This window comes from Danio aesculapii, chromosome 11 (genome assembly GCF_903798145.1).
Source record: "Danio aesculapii chromosome 11, fDanAes4.1, whole genome shotgun sequence".
Taxonomy (NCBI): Eukaryota; Metazoa; Chordata; class Actinopteri; order Cypriniformes; family Danionidae; genus Danio; species Danio aesculapii.
This window is the reverse complement of record NC_079445.1, coordinates 13,682,658-13,702,296: the sequence shown is the minus strand read 5'-3', so window position 1 is coordinate 13,702,296 and position 19,639 is coordinate 13,682,658. Positions and strand designations below refer to the sequence as shown.

General features: G+C 41.0%; 1 protein-coding gene across 1 annotated transcript in view; it reads left to right on the top strand.

Annotated features, from left to right (window-relative positions):
- Positions 1–19,639, top strand: part of si:ch73-60h1.1 (calcium/calmodulin-dependent protein kinase type IV) — a 77,703-nt gene that overhangs the window by 39,595 nt on the left and 18,469 nt on the right. The window contains exons 6-8 of the mRNA XM_056468123.1: positions 7,043–7,133; positions 7,243–7,317; positions 7,505–7,580. Of these exons, the coding sequence (XP_056324098.1) occupies positions 7,043–7,133; positions 7,243–7,317; positions 7,505–7,580 (242 nt within the window). The remainder of the gene's footprint in view (positions 1–7,042; positions 7,134–7,242; positions 7,318–7,504; positions 7,581–19,639) is intronic.

Below are 19,639 nucleotides of genomic sequence, written 5' to 3'. Positions count from 1 at the left end.
TGCGTAGCACCGGAGCAAGTTGAAGTGCCGCTCTAGGCAAAGGATGATCACGCCGCCCCTCCAATGCGATTAGTGTAAAAACGAAAGGGACCCGTTAGTAAAGTGAGGACCGGGTTGCGGTTGAAATTGAAGACGGGGGCGGTGGGGGAGGTGTCGCCGAGGCCGCTATGGACGCACCAGCCCTTTGTGTGTGTGTGTGAAAAGAGCAGGTAGACTGTGATGGGCTAGGAGATCTCCTCGCCAGTTCTGGACTTTTTGCTCAATAAAATAGGTTAGTCGTCAGTATTTCTAGTCCATCGTCTGTATTTACACTTACCCACTGGCAGCCAAAATCCACTGTGAAGCGTGTATGCACTGTGACTACTTTTTATATGTTGATATCAGCTGGCCATTTCACTCTGTCTCGCGGCTGAAGCCTGTCAGTGTCGTCAACCAATCACAGCAGACTGTCATCGGTCCAATCAGCGCAAATTAGCTTCGCGCTGAGGAGGGGTTTGGGAACAAATTAAATCGCTAAACGATTCATATGAGAGTCGCTGGGATAATTAGGTAAAAATAAATGCAGATTATAAGACAATGAAAGTGTTTTTTGACCTTGCATGCATATTAGACTGTTGTTGGAGACCCTTACAACCTAAATAAGACCCTATTTCATGTATATATGGGCTTTATATTCACAAACTGGTAATGGTGAGCTAAGTTGACTTAAATCATTGTAGAGCCTGTCCCTAGATACCTGTAGAATTTTAAGCGATTTATGAGGATACCGTGGTTCAATTGTGTCAAATTGCCGCACTAAGATTAATTTAAAACTAATAGCAAGATGCACCCTTGGTCAGCAGCTAAGAGTAAATTGGTTATTTTCACTAATGCAGTTTCTGTACTGTGATGAGCTCTGAAAACCTGACTGAAACACTTCAAAACATTGTTCGTCTGCAGAAAGGAGCAGAATTGAGCAGAAACAACTTTTTCTAGCATTTTAGACATAAATGGAAGTTGCTGGGGTCCAGTTGTGGTTTGCTAATAATAGGCTTAATAACAGCTAGCTTGTAGGATTTGGAACATGGGCCTAAGATAAAGAAGAGTTGATAACGTTGAGAAGAGGTTTTCCTATAACAGGTAACAATTCTTTCAGTAATTTTGTTGGAATTGGATCCAACATACACGTAGCTGGTTTAGAACTATTTATAATTTTATCTAGCTCTTCCTGTTCTATGATTTTGAAGCACTGTAGGTTATTTTAAATCAGTGGGGATGTTTACTGGATCTGAAGTATAAGGCGGTGCAGAAAGTTTAATATCTCCTATTTTTGTCTAAAGCTTCTATTTTATCACTGGAACAATTCATAAATCATCCACTACTAATTTGCGGTGAAACATTTTGTTCCAAAGATGGCCGATTATTTGTTAATTTAGCAATGGTGTTAATAAGAATCGTAGGATGTTATTGATTATTTTCTATCAGTTTGCGGAGGTGCTCAGCCCTGGCAGATTTTAGAGCCCTCCTATAGCTGGACATACTGTCTTTGTACGCAATTCTAAAAACTTCTAAATTAGTTTTTTTCCATTTACGTTCCAGGGCACGGGTTGCTGTTTTGAGAGCGCGGGTATGACTATGAGACCATGGTGCAGTTTTATCCTCTCTAGCCTTTTTTAGTTTGATAGGTGCCACAGTATTTAGTGTGCTAGTAAAGATGGCATTCATACTGCTGGTTACTACATCAAGGTCATTTGCGTTTGCATGTGCATTTCAAAATAGAGAAAGATCAGGTAAGTTATTTATAAATTCATCTTTGGTGGATGGAACAATTGTTCTACTAGGGCAGTGGTTCTCAAACTGGGGGTCGCGACCCCTGCGGGGGTCGCAGAGTAATTTCAAGAGGTAGCGAGAGTGATTTAAAAATTGTGTAATTTTCAGTAATTATAATAAATATTTTTCAGTATTACAAGTGAAAGCTAATATTTACAGATTTTTCTAAAGATATCACTGATAAATTCATAAAGTATTTAGGACACATTCAGGCAGAATGCATCTTTGTACTTGAAACGCAGCGCTCAGGAACAGTTTAAAACTTGTCATGTCAACTTGCCGCAGTAAACAAAGCCAAGTGGTGCTCAAAGCCTGCAACGCTTGGCCCGCCTTTGCGCTCTTCTTATTGGCCCGCTGCTCTAAGAACTGAACACGATTGGATTGGCTAAAAGCAGCTGTCAATCACTCAGTCAACGCCTCCTGTCTTTAGATGACAGGAGCTACAACCTCGAAAATGTAAAGTGCTGAAAATGAGAGAATGAAAACAACACTGACAGATTTTGTCTTAGAAACACCTAAACTACAAATAATGGCACATCTGATTACTGATCACGTGGTGAATGTTAATCCACCATCTACACTTATTGAAGAGTGGATAAAAGACATCCATTGGCTTCAAGTCCGCTATGAAAATAACTAAAGCATTCACTGTAAAGTCTGTGGGATAGAATTTTCAGGTAACTGTTTGCCACATCTACACATTTTAAGCATGATAGGTTCTATTTAATCCTTTATTTAATCGCCAGATAATTTAATCGCCAGACAGCCGTGAAACTATATGTAAAATTTAACACCATGTACACCATCGCAAAAGGGCTTGCACTGACTAAGGTTAAACTAATATTGCAGCTCATGAAAAGAGCGGTATTGCTATTAAAATGACCCATGCATTTAATAAGGTATATGTCAAAAGCATCTGTGCAATATCAGACACCAGGCGTGAGAACACAGCACAGTTATCGTTAACAGATTCATTCATGAATTCATGTCAAGCAGTGCGTTCAGGGCCGGTGAGCGATCCGTCCATGATATCTTTTGGTCACTCAATTATAAAATGTTATAAAAATGTCTTTTTTTGTGATAACAGGATTTCATTGAGACATATTTTCCTCACGCACGAATATATATATATATATATATTTTTTTTTGCTTGTTAGTTTTGATTAGTGTTGGTTTCAAATGCAATAAATCTGTTTATAAAAATTGTAACAGTGCGATAATTGGTGGGAGCCACAAAATTTTGGCCGGTGCGCCTACATTTTTAAAGTTAGGAGCACCAGTACTACTAAGCAAAAATGTTAATTTCGAGCCCTGTAATGTATAGTAAATATAGTTAAAAATATTGTGAACAGCTTAAAAAAGGTTATTTTTATTGTTTGTATATGCTTTGGTAGTGGGGGGTCGCGAGTTCTTGATCTTACATTGGGGGTCGCTGGTTTAAAAGTTAGAGAACCACTGTACTAGGACAATATATCGGAGCGGATCTGCTAATTTCAGGTAAACACAGCTTAGATAGTAAGAGGTAGTGGTCTGTAATATTATCACTTTGTGGTGTAATGTCTACATCAATGACCTCAGTTCCATAAGACAGACTTAGATCTAGTGTATGCTTTAAGTGATGGGTTGGACCAATAACGTTTTGCTTTATCCGTAGTGAATGTAGTAAATCCATAAACGCGAGCCCTAATGTGTCGTTAGCGTCATCTATGTGAACGTAAAGTCTCCTACAATTAGTATTTTATCAGTTTTAACTAGAAAGTCAGAGATAAAATCAGAAAACTCTTTTAGAAAACTGACATAGGGTCCTGGGGGTCTATATATGGTGATTAGAGTGAGAGATAACATGGGTTTTTGTCCGTAAGCATAACATTAAGCGCTAATACTTCAAAGGAGTTAAACATAAGTCCGTTTCTCTGATTAACATTGAGAATATCACTAAAGATTGATGCAACTCCACCACCATGACCAGTTTGATGGGCCTCCTGTTTATATAAGAATCCTGGAGGAGTGTTGCTTCATTTAAACTAATACAGTCATTTTGTTTCAGTGAGACAGAGTGCTTAAGATTGTTATCTGTTATATTTCATTATGATAAGTGCTTAGGTGCTAGTGACCTGATGTTTAGGAGACCAAGCTTTATGAAATTTGTATTTTCACTTTTTAGTGGTTTTTCTGGTTTAATTCTTAATAGATATTTCTGGAGCACACAGTACATTTATTTCTTGATCTAATAATACGAGGAACAGACACAGTCTCTGTAGGGTTAGCCAGATATGCATTACTGATATTTATGTGGGAATAGGATGTGTATGTGTGTATGGCTAAATTGTGAATTTTGTGAATTTTTACTTACTAGTCAGATAGAGCGAAGTATTCTGGAGATGTTTTCCGACAGGAGTTCAGCTCCAGCTCGACTGGGGTGCAGCCCGTCAGCGCGGAAAACCCTAGGATGCTCCCAGAAAAGATTCCAGTTATTGGCAAAGAGCAATTTCTGTTCTTTACACCATGTTAATAGCCATTCATTCAGAGCAAAAAGTCTACTGAACCTTTCATTTCATCTGCGGTAGGTAGGAAGCGGTAAAGAAACGATGATCTGCGTGGCGCGCGAGGTGCGTCGAACCGTCTCGATCAGGCTCCTTCTTCAGGATCTCCGTCTGCCGGAGCCCGGTGTCGTTCGTCCCCATGTGGAGGACGACGGCACCGAGGCTCTCGGCAGCGCTCAGGATAGTAGGTGTCTGTGCAGAAATATTCTTAACTCGGGCACCAGGGAAGCAGAAAGTGCGTACTTTGTTACCTTTGGAGGAAGCAGAGCAGACGTGGCGCACAATGGAGTCACTGATGAAAGCCACATCTTGACCCATCTCGCGGAGAGGGGCGAAGTGGTTTTCCGTGGGATCTCGAACACCGGAGGAGACAGTTCTGCCCCAGGACCGGCAACGATGCCTGAGAGAGCCGCGTCTTCGGTGCGCTGGGCCTGGACAGAGAAACACGCGGGTTGAGGAAGACGGAGTATTGTGATTGTATTGTATACTCAGACGAGTGAGTACCGGGTACGAGCAAAGCGCGTTGTTTCCGGAGCCGCGCTCGCGGGGACTCCACTGCTTACAGCTCCAGCTCCAACGCCTCCATCAATGCTTCTCCAGCGGTGCTAGCAGGCTAAAGCTACAAACAACAGGCGGATGCTCGAGAGACAGAACGTTTTTTTAAAAAACAAACTGTGGCCCAGAATAGGATCAGTTCTGGTTCATTCGGTTGAATTCAGGCTGAAATGTGATATTGCTATGGCTTAATTGTGGCCCAGCTCTGACAAACAGTACTAGACCCCCCAAGTGCCACCATTCCATGCGGTATGTGGGCCGGATGTAAGTGTCTGGTGTGGGCCGGATTTGAGCCACATGAATTTTGCTAGCTGGGAATAATTTATTTCATTGACAAATGTATAATTATTATATATATTGTGGAAAGATTGGTTAAACTAGATACAAAAATGATCTTGGACAATGTTTGACTGCCATCATTTATTTCATTTTGAAATAAAAGCTGTATATTGAGATGTGGTGGAAATTACATTTGTTCAAATCACGATGGGAAAAAAAATGAAATATTAACAATTTCTCTTCCTATCTAAGTTTGTCCTCTTAAAGATCTTAAAACTAGAAAAAATAGTTTGAACTTATGAGGCTATGTTACACTACTTTTGAACAAGTTTTTTTTTTTACTAAAGTTCACAAGGCTAAAAGTTACCGTTGTTGAAGAAATGCCCATAAACATGTCTGCATCATGTTCGCCCCTAATGTACATATAATGGAGAGTATGTGATTAGATATAAATCAAAAACTCTAAATTGATGCATAAGTGCTGAATGTGATCCATTCAGTCAGAATTATTAGCCCACCTGAACAGGGGAACCCCCCCTGTTTTTTTTCCACAATTTCCCAATGGAGAGATTTTTTCAAAACATTTCTAAACATAATAGTTTTAATAACTCATTTCTAATAACTGATTTCTTTTATCTTTGCCTTGATGACAGTAAATAATATTTTACTTGATATTTTTCAAGATACTTCTATACAGCCTAAAGTGACATTTAAAAGCTTAACTGGGATAATTAGGTTAACTAGGTAGGTTAGGTTAATAATGATGGTTTGTTCTGTAGACAGTCGTAAAAAATTCGCTTAAAGGGGCTAATTATTTTGACCTTAAAATGATCCATGAAAAATTTAAAACTGCTTTTATTCTAGCCGAAATAAAACAAATAAGACTTTCTCCAGAAGAAAAAAAAATATCAGACATACTGAAAAGTTCCTTGCTCTGTTAAACACCATTTGGGAAATATTTAAAAAAGGAGGAAGAAAAAAAATCAATGGGGGACTAATAATTCTGACTACAAATGTTTGTATATATATATATATATATATATATATATATATATATATATATATATATATATATATATATATATATATATATATATATATATGGCTGACTGACTGATGCATATGGAATCACAGAGCGGGCACCAATACAATGTAAATGCTCCTCCTCTTATTACACAGATTCTTGCCACAACACATAAAAAATAGACATTGTTTGAGGCCTAGTAGTTTATTAATTCTTTAATTAAAATTAAAAGCAAATCTAACAGAAATAAAAACAGATGATGTAGTTTAAACAAACCTATGTACTGTATTATTCAGTCACAAGATGGTGGTAAACAGTTAGAAACACAAAGCTGACAGAAACTAAACTGGCTGAGTAAAGCATAAACTAACCTACATATTATTCATTCACAAGATGACACCAGAAAGCCAAAAAACACAGTGTGACAGGTAAGCAAATACATATAAATGTGGATATAAGTACATTCACTGATGCTCAAGTTGATTTGAAGTTCCTGGATGAGATTATGTTATTTAAAGGTTGTAATCTCAGAATAACATATCTTGGAATGTGTAACTGACCAATAAAGTATTCCAGACAGCTGTGTAATAAGATGGAATAATTATCAGTGTAGTACTCACTACCCACTATTCCTGAGTAGGCTACATTTAGAAGGCTTAATTTTTAAACATACTTTAAGTAGTATTTACATCAAGTACTTTTATTCTACCTGCACTACATTTTTTGTAACATTTGGAACTTGATTATGCTTGAGGATAGTTGTTTAGTACCAGTGTTTTTTTTTTTTTTTTTTTTTACCACTGCTGAATCCTGTTTTTTTTCTTTGTTGTAGTACTTGCATGAGAATGGAGTTGTTCACAGAGACCTCAAACCAGAAAATCTTCTCTATGCTGATTTGTCAATAGATGCACCACTTAAGATAGGTAACGACCTCTATACTCAAAATGTAATTAGTTACATTTTTAATATGGGAAAAAAGATTTAACAGATAACTGTTTTAGTAATATTTTTTTGTGTTTTTTATGTCTACAGCTGACTTTGGCCTTTCCAAAATAATTGATGAGCAAGTGACAATGAAGACTGTATGTGGAACTCCTGGCTACTGTGGTGAGTGTGAATTTAAGACAAGACATTATTTTTTAAAGATGGTTTAAGCAACTAACTACGAATATTCTTATTTTTATACATATCTCGAAGATAAAAAACTTTAGTCCACAATCGTGCACATTTCAATAAATATCCTTTGGTCAGGTCTTTTGCAATACTTTGCCTCTATTTTTTCATATCTACTTAGCTCCTGAAATTCTCAGAGGAAATGCTTATGGTCCTGAGGTTGACATGTGGTCTGTGGGAGTCATCCTTTATATTTTGTGAGTATTACATTTGATGTTGTTTATTCATTTTGTAGAAAACCATGATCATTATGTTTCTGTAAAGAATTTTTATTTACTAACATGTTGAATTAAGTGGTTAATTTATGTTGCAAAAACTTTCTCGTTCAAACAAGTACTGTTCTTTTGAACTTTCTGATTATCAAAGAAATGAACAAAACCGTTTTCAACATTAATAATAAATCTTTCTTTAGCAGCAAATCAGCAAACACCCAAAATTTTTGCTTGTTCAAACTACTTATTTAAAATGGGCTGAAACAACACAATTTGAGATTTCATTGGAACAACTTAATTTTTTGTATGTTCAATCCACAAAAATTTGTTAAAAGTGTTAAGCTAACTTAATCAATTTGTGTTGGGACTACATGAATAAATTGTGTGGAACACTGCATTTTTACAGTGTATGTAAAATGGAGCTTGGCCATCACCAGTGTAATGATTCATCAGACACTTGTGGATCCATTTGCAAGCTCTTTAATACAATAGTAATGAAATACAAGGAGAAACCCACATTCAGTGAAGTAAACGGGGACTTTCCCAGGGAGTAGTTGAAGAACAGGCGTTAGTCGGGGCTGGCAGAGAACAATCTTAAATGAGAGGCAAGCAGAGATCAGGGCTGGCGGCGGACATTTGGAAACGATATAACAAGCAGTGGTCAGGGCAGGCAGAAAACTTCAAAAATGAGAACTCAGTCCAGGTCAATACACAGGCAGGCAGGCAGGCAGGAAACAACAGGAAAAACGCTCAGAGATGATGGCCGGGGCTTATCAAAACTTTGCACAGAGTGAGAGAAAGAGCGTGTTTATATAGGGAGTCTGAATGAGTTTCAGCTGTGCTTAATCAATCCCAGTAGAGCAGCGCATTCTCTAGGGATGGGGAGAGCCCGTTCATCAGGCAGTGGAATCTCCTCTCGTGGACCACCAGCAGATTTCAGCAATGACATATGAAATGTGGGGGAAATGTAATAATGGTTAGGGAGGTCAAGACGAAATAATACTGGGGGTAACTTGACGGAGAATTTGAAAAGGACCTACATACCTGGGGTTAAGTTTTCTACAGGAATTTCGGTTGCGTAGATCTCTGGTCGACAACCACACCCACTGTCCCGGTGCGTATCTATGACCTGACCGCCGATGTCAATTGGCTTAAACTTTCTGTCTTCTCACAGCTCGTAACAGATGTGTGTGCTATCTATTCAAGATCTCCTCGCTTCTTCGGAGCCAATCATCGACCGCGGGCAATGTAGTGGGCTCTCCGGACCATGGAAACAGGGGTGGTTGATTCCCGAGAATGCATTTGAATGGGATTATGCCTGTGGAGGGTTTGACAAGGGAATTTTGTGCGTACTCAGCCCACAAGAGATATCGATTCCAATCTGAAGGATGCTGATGACAATAACATCGAAGGAAGCGAGTGACTTCCTGATTTAATCGTTCGGTTTGTCCATTTGACTCAGGGTGGTACCCAGAGGTAAAGCTGACATTGATGTTTAGATTTTTACAGAACGCAGCCCATAATAATGATGTAAACTGGGGTCCTCGGTCAGAGACGATGTCATCTGGATGTCCGTAAAAGCGAAATACCCAATTACACATTACTTCTGCAGTCTCTAGTGCTGTGGGCAGTTTAGGCAGGGGAATGAGATGACATGCCTTTAAAAACCGGTCGATAACAGTGAGAACCACCGTGTTACCCTGGGATACTGGAAGGTCGGTGATGAAATTCAGAGCTATATGGGACCAGGGACGTTGAGGAACTGGAAGTGGTTGTAAAAACGCAGCTGGTACTTGATGCAGGGATTTCGTAGTCTGGCAAGTGAAGCAATTCTTTATGACATCATTCAGCAGCGCTGGCCACCAGAAGCGATTGGAAACTAAATTCCTTGTGGCTGTTATACCTGGATGACCTGAGCTGGGGATCTCGTGTATATGCTTTAACACCTCCTGTCGGAGTTCCGTGGGTACAAATGTCAGACCAGCAGGACAATTTACATGTGGGGGGTTGTCGTGATTCATCTGGGTAATTTCCGTGATTAAATCCCATTTAACGGTGGCAAGTAGTAAATGATCAGGTATAATGGTATCTGCCTGCTCGGCCTCGTTACCCCTCTCCTCCATTCGTGAGAGTGCATCCGCCTTGGTGTTTTTGCTGCACGGGCGATATGTTACGATAAAGTTGAAGAGCTTAAAGAATAGTGCCCACCGTGTCGGAGATTGAGGCGCTTAGCAGTGCGCAAGTATTCAAGGTTCTTGTGGTCTGTTAGCACAGTACATGGAAAGTTTGCTCCCGCTAACCAGTGTCACCATTCCTCCAGGGCAAGCTTGATGGCTAGGAGTTCCCTGTTTCCTATGTCATAGTTAAGTTCTGCACTGTTCAACTTGCGGGAAAAAAGGCGCATGGACACATTTTCTCGGGGATGCCCTGTCGCTGAGAGAGTACCATCCCCACTCCTGTGTTGGAGGCGTCTACTTCCACCACAATGGTAGTTTCGGATTAGGGTGATGTAACACAGGAGCGGAGGTAAATCTTCCTTTTAACACAGAGAAGGCCTTTATAGCCTCGGGTTGCCACACTAATTTGACGCGGCTACGTTTAGTGATGGAGGTAAGAGGAGCTGCCAGGATGCTGAAGTTCCGAATGGATCTTCTGTAAAAGTTTGCGAAGCCTAGAAAGCCTTGTAACTGTTTTAAAGTTTGTGGGAGTGGCTACTCCTGTACTGCGGTCACCTTCTTCTCATCCATGGTAACCCCCTCGGCACTGATGATGTAGCCCAGAAAAGACACACTTGTTAGATGAAACTCACATTTCTCGAATTTGGCATAAAGATGATGGTGAATAAGCCTCTGTAGCACTGCCCTGACATGTTGGATGTGTTCCTCCTTTGTATTCGAGTAGATTAGAATGTCGTCAATATAGATGATTACCCATCGATCCAGCATGTCACGGAAGACATCATTCATAAATGCCTGAAAGACTGACGGAGACTGTTGGCCAGGCCGAAGGGCATGACAGTGTATTCGTAGTGCCCCCTAGCGGTGGAGAACGCTGTTTTCCATTCATCACCCTGCTTGATTCGTATTAGATTATAGGCACTCCGCAAATCGAGTTTGGTGTAGAATCTGGCCTGACGTAATTGATCTAGAGCCGCGGGTACCAGTGGGAGAGGATATCGATACTTCACTGTGATCTCATTGAGACCTCGATAATCAATGCACAGACGTAGATTTCCATCCTTTTTCTTGACGAAGAAGAAACTAGCCGCTGCCAGCGAGGTAGAAGGACGAATGAATCCTTTTCCTAATTCCTCCTGGATGTAGGAGTTCATGGCTTCAGACTCAGGCTGAGAAAGTGGAAATATTCTTCCTTTAGGTGGTATCGTGCCTGGCAGCAGCTCAATTGAACAGTCATAAGGACGATGAGGTGGTAAAGGAGTAGAGCTTTGCTGACTGAACGCCTTGGCCAAATTAGAGTATACCGCTGGCAATGTGGTCATATCTTGATTTTGTAGAGACTGCCACCAAGACATTGATGTAGACAAGCAGAGCCCCACTGAAGTATATGACCCTTATGCCAGGAAATGTGAGGATCGTGCCGACACAGCCAGGGTAAGCCTAAAATGACAGGATGTTTGGAGGGTTGAATTACATAGAAATTAATCCTTTCCTTGTGTAGCACCCCAACTTGCAGATTTATGGATCTTGTAACATGTTGGATTGTTCCATTTCCTATAGGACGTCCATCTAGCGCTTCCACTGCAAGCACAGATTTCACATGTTAGTAACGTTAATTTATGACGTTTAGCAAATTCCCATGACATAAAATTACCAGCTGCGCCTGAATCAATGAGTGCTGTACAATCAATTCTCCATTCCGCTTGAGACATGCTTACTAGGATAGTCAAACTTGATATATTAGAGGAAGCGAGACTCACCGATTGGGCAGGGCGGACCGGGCAGTTGATTTGTAGATGACCAGATTCACCGCAATACAGACAGAGATGATTCTGTAATCTGCGTTCGCACTCCTCTGGAGCTACTTGGGTATAACCGAGCTGTATGTGTTCGTTCTGCGTCGGTTCGAGGACAGAGAGGCTTCGCAGTCGTGGTGTACGGCATGCTCTGATGAGATTATCTAGCCGAATAGTGATCTCTATCAATTCATTAAGAGTTTTTCCCTCTTCACGACAAGCCAGTTCTGATTGTAATTCAGCAGACAATACTTTACGGAAGAACAGCTTAAGGGAATCCTCAACCCCAGTTTGTTTGGGCTGCCAAAGTGCGAAAAGTGAGTGTATATTTAGCTGCATTCAGTGGGATATAGAAACGGCTGTTGATCAACGAATAATGAGCATTGTAATAAAAATTCTTTGCATCTGACAGGATCCCTGTCAAATTTATCAGGGAAAGCCAATCTTGGATTTACTGCGGGTTGTGGCATTGGGTCAAGAGGCACACTAAGAGGTGGTGGAGGAGGACCGACTGAGGGGTTAGCAGGTGCAATATGCAGCTGTTGTACAGCTTTGACAAGCTCTTCGGTTAAAGTGGTGAGTCGTACCAGTTGTTGTCGATGGAGGGTCAACTGAGCTCCCTGGGTGGTTAGTTCGGAGGACAATTGTAGTAGAGTTGCTGGATTCCCTTGTGGCGAAGTTTTATGTTATGATTCATCAGACACTTGTGGGTCCATTTGCAAGCTCTTTAATACAATAGTAATAAAATACAAGAAGAAACTCACACTCAGTGAAATAAACGGGTACTTTCCTTTGGAGTAGTCGAAGAGCAGGCGTTAGTCGTGCTGGCAGAGAACAATCTTAAACGAGAGGCAGGCAGAGATCAGGGCTGGCGGCGGACAGTCGGAAACGATATAACAAGCAGTGGTCAGGTCAGGCAGAAAACTTCAGAAATGATAACTCAGTCCAGGTCATTACACAGGCAGGCAGGCAGGCAGGAAGGAAACAACAGGAAAAACGCTCAGAGATGACGGTGGGGGCTAATCAAAGCTTCGCACAGAGTGAGAGAAAGAGCGTGTTTATATTGGGAGTCTGAATGAGTTTCAGCTGTGCTTAATCAGTCCCAGTAAAGCAGTGGGAGAGCTAGTATTCTGGTGATGGCTCCCACTGGTGGTCTAAAGGGGAAAATTCATGAGCAGAATTCACAACAACCAGACTAATTTACATTTAAGATATCTTCCCTAGTGAATTGTATACTAAATTTATTCGTATATACTTTTTTGTGGCATGCTATATATTGGTATACTTCAGATCTGCATTTGAACAACAAATGTTTTAATTAATGCAATTTAGTTGTCTGAAAGTGCTGAGACCCAACTAAAGTTGTTAAGTATGTGATGCTAAACTATTTCCAGTATGCTTATGTATCTACCCTATTTTTTTAAATATACAAAAAATTTAATATGGGCTTTAAAGTTTCAGTAAAGTGCTTTGAAATGAGCATATTTTAATGATGTAATCTCAACTGAAAAGTGAAAAGAGGGTGGGAAATATAGTTGTTCAGGATACTGGCTGACCAGGATTATGGAGACGTCAGGATAAACTGTAATTTTAGTAAAGTGTTCCTTGCTCCGGTTGCTCTAATTAATTGAGCCTAACAATTCTTTAGAGGATTTGGATTTGAAAAGTTCTATGTTTGTGTTTTATGTGTATACTAATTCAAAGAGATGTGTGTTTAGTCTTGTTTTAAACTGACAGAGTGTGCCTGCCTCACGACTTGTGCTAGGATGGCTGTCCCAGAGTTTAGTGCCAGAAATGGCAGTGTTTTACGTATTTTATTTATATTAAGCATCTGTTGGTGTTACTTACATTTTTTCTAGAAACAAGAATTTTTAGTTTTTCTTATTTAAGCTAAGGTTGTTTTTGCATTTTAATTACATGTTTAGGTGTAACTGTGAATCAGAGGAAGAATTAATAAGTTAAGACTTATTAAGGAGGCTTGGTTTTGATTTGCAAGTGGAAGCCTTCGTTCAGATAAATAGGAGCACACGTAGCTCCATTACCAGGGCTAAAATTGGCCGAATAAATAATTAGATAGTGTGCTGACGCAGAAGCGTCGACGGAAGCATCCAGCGGCAGTGTCCATCCTCCTCTCATGAAGACCGACCAGAATAAAAATGATCAACCTGACATGCGTGACTCAGACCAATTAGAATAAAGACAATTGACTCAACCTGCATGACTAAGGCAGACGATAGTAAAGGCAATCTACTTTTTCTTTTATATAAAATACATAAGTTTTCATTCATTTATTCATTTGTTTTCCTTCAGTTTAGTCACTTATTTATCAGGGGTCGCCACAGCAGAATGAACTGCTAACTATTCTAGTTTATTCAGTTCATTTATAGCACATGTCTTTAGACTGTGCGGGAAACTGGAGCACCTGGAGGAAACCCACGCAAACACGGGGAGAACATGCAAACTCCACACAGAAATGCTCAGTGAACCAGTGACCTACTTGCTGTAAGTTGACAGTGCTAACCACTGAGTCAATGTGATGCCTCATATAGTATTTAAGAAGCGTAACACTCACTGATGTAATATACACTCACTGGCCACTTTTTAGGTAGTACCGGGGTTGGACCCTCTTTTGCCTTCAGATCTGCCTTAATCCTTCATGGCAATCCTTCAACAAGGTACTAGAAATATTCCTTAGATATTTTAGTTCATATTGACAGGATAGCATCTCGCAGTTGCTGCAGATTTGTCAGCTGCATATCCATGATGCAAATCTTCTCTCCCACCACAACCCAAAGGTGCTCTATTGGATTGAGTTCTGGTGACTCTGGAGGTCATTTGAGTACAGTAAACTCATTGTCATGTTCAAGAAACCAGTATGAGAAGATTCGCACTTTATGACATGACGTGTTATCCTGCTGAAAGTAGCCATCAAAAGATGGGTACACTGTGGTCATAAAAGAGTGGACATGGTCAGCAACAATACTCAGGTAGGTTGTGGCATTGACATAATACTCTATTGCTGCTGATGGGCACAAAGTGTGCCATGAAGGCAGGATGGATCCATTTTTTTGTATTATTTATATATATGTGTGTTTTTTTTTGAGGGGGGTGGGGGGTGGGAGGTTCACCTTTAATGACAGGACAGTGGAGATTAACAGACAGGAAAGTGTGGGGAGCAGAGAGGGGAAGGATCAGCAATGGACCTCGAGCCAGGAATCGAACTCAGGTCGTCGCGAGCACCTGGGTGCTATATATCGACACACTAACCCCTAGGCTATTGGCGCCGACTTGTATTATTTTTGAGACTGATCTGGCTCCATAAGTTTAGGCTTTTTTGGTGATGGCAGCTTAAAGACGACTCTCATATTTAGAATGAAGTCACAAAAGAGTGCAAAAATCTTGATGGTTCTGTGGGTTTTGTCTATCCAAACTGATCATTGTTTTGTATTTTCTATTGGATTCAAGTCAGGTGATTGGCTGGGCCATTCTACATATTTATTTTCTTTTTCTGAAAACATTTGAGAGTTTCATTGGCTGTGAAATGTCCACTCTGGTTTCATCTTCATCATCCTGATAATGTAGATGTTGGACTGCAGCAGCTGATATTAATTTAGAATGACAAAGGGCAGAGGGTTGCTGATTAACTTCTGAGAGATTTCAGCTACTGTCTGGGCTTTCACTGCCTTTTTACACCTCCCTTTCTTTATTTGTTCAATACTTTTTTCCTGTGTCATTTTATTTTATTACACATAATTTAATTTATAAACTAATTAGATTTTTTTTCTTTTCATATATGTATTTATTTGGTTGTTATCAACATCTGTTGAGCAGCAGCACCTTTAGAAATTAGTTTTCTGAGAAAAATGGTGATGTGTTGAATACTTATTTTCCCCTCTGTATATGCTATTTGGTTGCTGTGTTTTCATAACATGTAATTTATTCTTTCATTTTCCTAGAGATGTCCTTCATTGTTGAAATTAAAAATAACTTTTAAGGTAAAAGATAAATGAACATGCTAATTTACAGCTTTAAATGTTGGTCATCATGTAATGTAATAAGGCTAAAGTATTACTGTAAACAAAGATGAAAATCACTCTTGGATGTCCTACAGTAAGTAACAAAACACTATTGATGCCAATATAATAATTATTCATCAATCAAACAAGATGGGAAAACAAACTAGATTTAACCAGGTTGCTTGTGGATGACAAATGTTATACATTCTGTAACGAGGAGGCTGAGGCTTTGTTTGAATCCATGTGCGGAAGTTTATTAAAAGGGTGAGACAGAGACATCAACGCATTAACAGACAAATAGTCTGTAACAGGAAAGCAGTCCAAACCAAGCGACAATCAAAGGGGCAAATCCAGAAGACGTAGTAATAATGCAGGCAGAGGATCAGTGCAACAACAATCAGTCCAAAACAGATCAGAAGGGCAAAGACAGAGAACGTACATGGTCAAGGCAGGCAGGGTCATACACAGGAATGCAGTCAAGAAAGTCACAAGGAACAACGCTTGGTACGACAGGCAAACTGGCAATACTTCGCAAAGAAGCATGGCCTGAACACTCACTGAAATACAGCACAAACAGGAAGTAGCCGCAGAGGGAGCAGAGCTGAGTCAGTAGTTGGGCGAGGGCTCCCTCTGCTGGCGTGGTGTTAAACATACAATAAAGATAACAAATTAATGGTAAGCAGAGGAGCAATCCAAAGGCAACAGATAGGTCTTTAAGTCCATAAGAAGTAACTGGGTGACAGACATGGAGTAGCAGGTAAGATTGAGATAGGATAATGAGAGGTGAGGAGCGTAATTATATGCAGTTCTGGTAGTGAGCAGGTGGGTGTAATTAGAATGCTGTTGACTGGGATTGGTGCACTGGGTACTGAGGGGGGGCGTGGTAGGTGGGTTCATGATAGTACCCCCACGGATATCTCCTGATACCCTCAACCAATGACAAGGATGGCCTTGACTTCTGGAAGCAGGCCGATCCAGATGACTCTGGTGGTATTCAGTCAGCTGAGTAGGATCAAAGATGTCATTACAGGATACCCACAATCTTTTTTCTGGACCGTACCCTTCCCAGTCCACCAAGTACTGGAGTTGGTTACCTCGTCATTGAGTGTCCAGAATCTCTTTCTGGGCATTCTGGGTTCTGTGGAGGAAGGAAGAACAGGGTCAGTGAAAGGCCTAATTAGTGATACAGGAAAGGAGGGTGAAATCCGGTAGTTGGAGTGAAGCTGGAGCTTATAGGTCACATTATTTATCTGCCTTATAATGGGAAATGGTCCAATATATAGAGGACTCCAAACGCAGCCACCCAGATGATAAGTAGGATTGTCACAGCAATAGATGTCTGCCTCGTCCTTATGTCTTATGAGGAGAAGCACTTAAGCATCGAGAGTAACACCGAGTAAGTACATTTAGACCTGTTTTCAGTTGCTGTGTTTGGTTAGAGAACACTTAGACTTGTTTTTAGCTGGTTGTGTATGGTTGTTGGACATTTAAAATTGTTTTCAGCTATCTGTGTTTAGTACTAGAAAGTTTTAGCCACTGTTTCCTTTGTTACTGTGAAAGCTTGTGTGCCGAGCCGGAGGTTTTTTTCGTGCCCCGCCGCTGCAGTTTCAGGTGTTTTTTAACTTTGGAGGCGTGTCCAAACGCCAGGTAAAGACTATATATTTGAACACAGTAGGTTTAGCTAGCAGGAGAAGCACTTAAGCATCGAGAGCAACACCGAGTAAGTACATTTAGACCTGTTTTCAGTTGCTGTGTTTGGTTAGAGAACACTTAGACTTGTTTTCAGCTGGTTGTGTATGGTTGTTGGACATTTAAAATTGTTTTCAGCTATCTGTGTTTAGTACTAGAAAGTTTTAGCCACTGTTTCCTTTGTTACTGTAAGAGCTTGTGTGCCGAGCCGGAGGTTTTTTTCGCGCCCCGCCGCTGCAGTTTCGGGTGTTTTTTAACTTTGGAGGCGTGTCCAAACGCCAGGTAAAGACTATATATTTGAACACAGTAGGTTTAGCTAGCAGGAGAAGCACTTTAGCATCGAGAGCAACACAGAGTAAGTACATTTAGACCTGTTTTCAGTTGCTGTGTTTGGTTAGAGAACACTTAGACTTGTTTTTAGCTGGTTGTGTATGGTTGTTGGACATTTAAAATTGTTTTCAGCTATCTGTGTTTAGTACTAGAAAGTTTTAGCCACTGTTTCCTTTGTTACTGTAAGAGCTTGTGTGCCGAGCCGGAGGTTTTTTCGCGCCCCGCCGCTGCAGTTTCAGGTGTTTTTACTCTCGAGACGTGTCCAGCTGAGCTCAATCAGCAAATCGCTCAGGGGTGTATATAAGCGGCTAGTCTCACCGCGGCAGCGGTCGCGGCAGCCTCGTGTGAAGACCGCCTTGTGTGAAGACCGACGAGAGTAAAGACCATCGACTCTACCTGTGCGACTCCACCGAGCAAAGACACCGACAAAGCACTTGAGTACTTTTTATTACTTTATTGTTTTACGTTATCTCTGCACTCATTATTGTTTTCCTTGCACTTTATCATGTGTTTACTAATTCCTGTTGTTACTAACACTCGCAGAGCACGGGAGGTACGCTGCAGGCGCAATTCTCACAACCTTCGATCAATTCATGTATCTTCTATTTCACAACTCTCTCTCTCCGTGGGCCTCTGGAATTGTCAATCTGCTGTTAACAAGGCAGATTTTATTACCTCCATAGCCACTCATTCTGACTTTAATCTCATGGCTCTAACTGAGACCTGGTTGAGACCGGAGGACACTGCTACACATGCAGCTCTTTCTACTAATTTCTCTCTTTCCCACACTCCTCGTCAGACAGGGAGAGGGGGTGGGACTGGACTACTGATTTCCAAAGAATGGAAATTCACTCAGAGACCGTCCCTGCCAAAAATCAGCTCCTTTGAATTGCATGCAGTCACCATTATCCACCCCTTCCCTATAAATGTGGTTGTCATCTACCGCCCACCGGGTACATGAGGTCACTTCTTAGATGAACTGGATGTTCTTCTCTCATCTTTTTCTGATTATGACACTCCCTTGTTGGTGCTAGGTGACTTCAACATCCACATTGAAAGACCTCAAGCTGCTGACTTCCAGACTCTGCTTGCATCTTTTGACCTCAAAAGAGCACCTACTTCTGCCACTCACAAATCAGGTAATCAGCTAGACCTTATTTACACTCGACATTGCTTCGCTGATCAAACACTAGTAACTCCACTACAAACATCGGCTCATTTCCTTCTCTCTCTCAACATCCACATTACTAGTTGCCTTTTGCAGAAACCTACGCTCTCTCTCACCCAATAGACTATCCACCATTGTTTCTAACTCTCTTCCTCCATCTTGCAAACTCTCTGCACTTGATACGAACAGTGCCACTGATACACTCTGCTCCACGCTAGCATCATGTCTAGACAGACTATGTCCTCTTACATCCAGGCCAGCCCGGGCCAGTCCTCCTGCACCCTGGCTCTCTGATGTTCTCCATGAGCATCGCTCAAAACTTCGGGCTGCTGAGAGAATTTGGCGAAAAAATAAAAATCCTGAACAGCTCATAACATATCAAACTCTTCTGTCTTCTTTCTCGGCTGAGGTTACTTCTGCAAAGCAGACATACTTCCGTCAGAAAGTCAACAGTGCCACCAATCCTCGCTTACTTTTTAAAACATTTTCCTCCCTCCTCTATCCTCCTCCTCCACCCGCATCCTCCACACTCACTACTGATGACTTTGCTACATTCTTTTGCACCAAAACTGCAAAAAATCAGTGCTAAATTTGCTGCACCTACAACAAACACGCAAGATACACCACCAACACCACACACACTCACCTCTTTTTCCCAGCTCTCTGAGTCTGAGGTGTCCAATCTCGTGCTATCAAGCCATGCAACCACCTGTCCGCTTGATCCCATTCCCTCTCATCTCTTGCAAGCCATTTCTCCTGCAGTCATACCAACACTGACTCGCATAATTAACACATCTCTTGACTCTGGTCTATTCCCTACTTCATTTAAGCAGGCTAGGGTAACCCCACTGCTAAAGAAACCCAACCT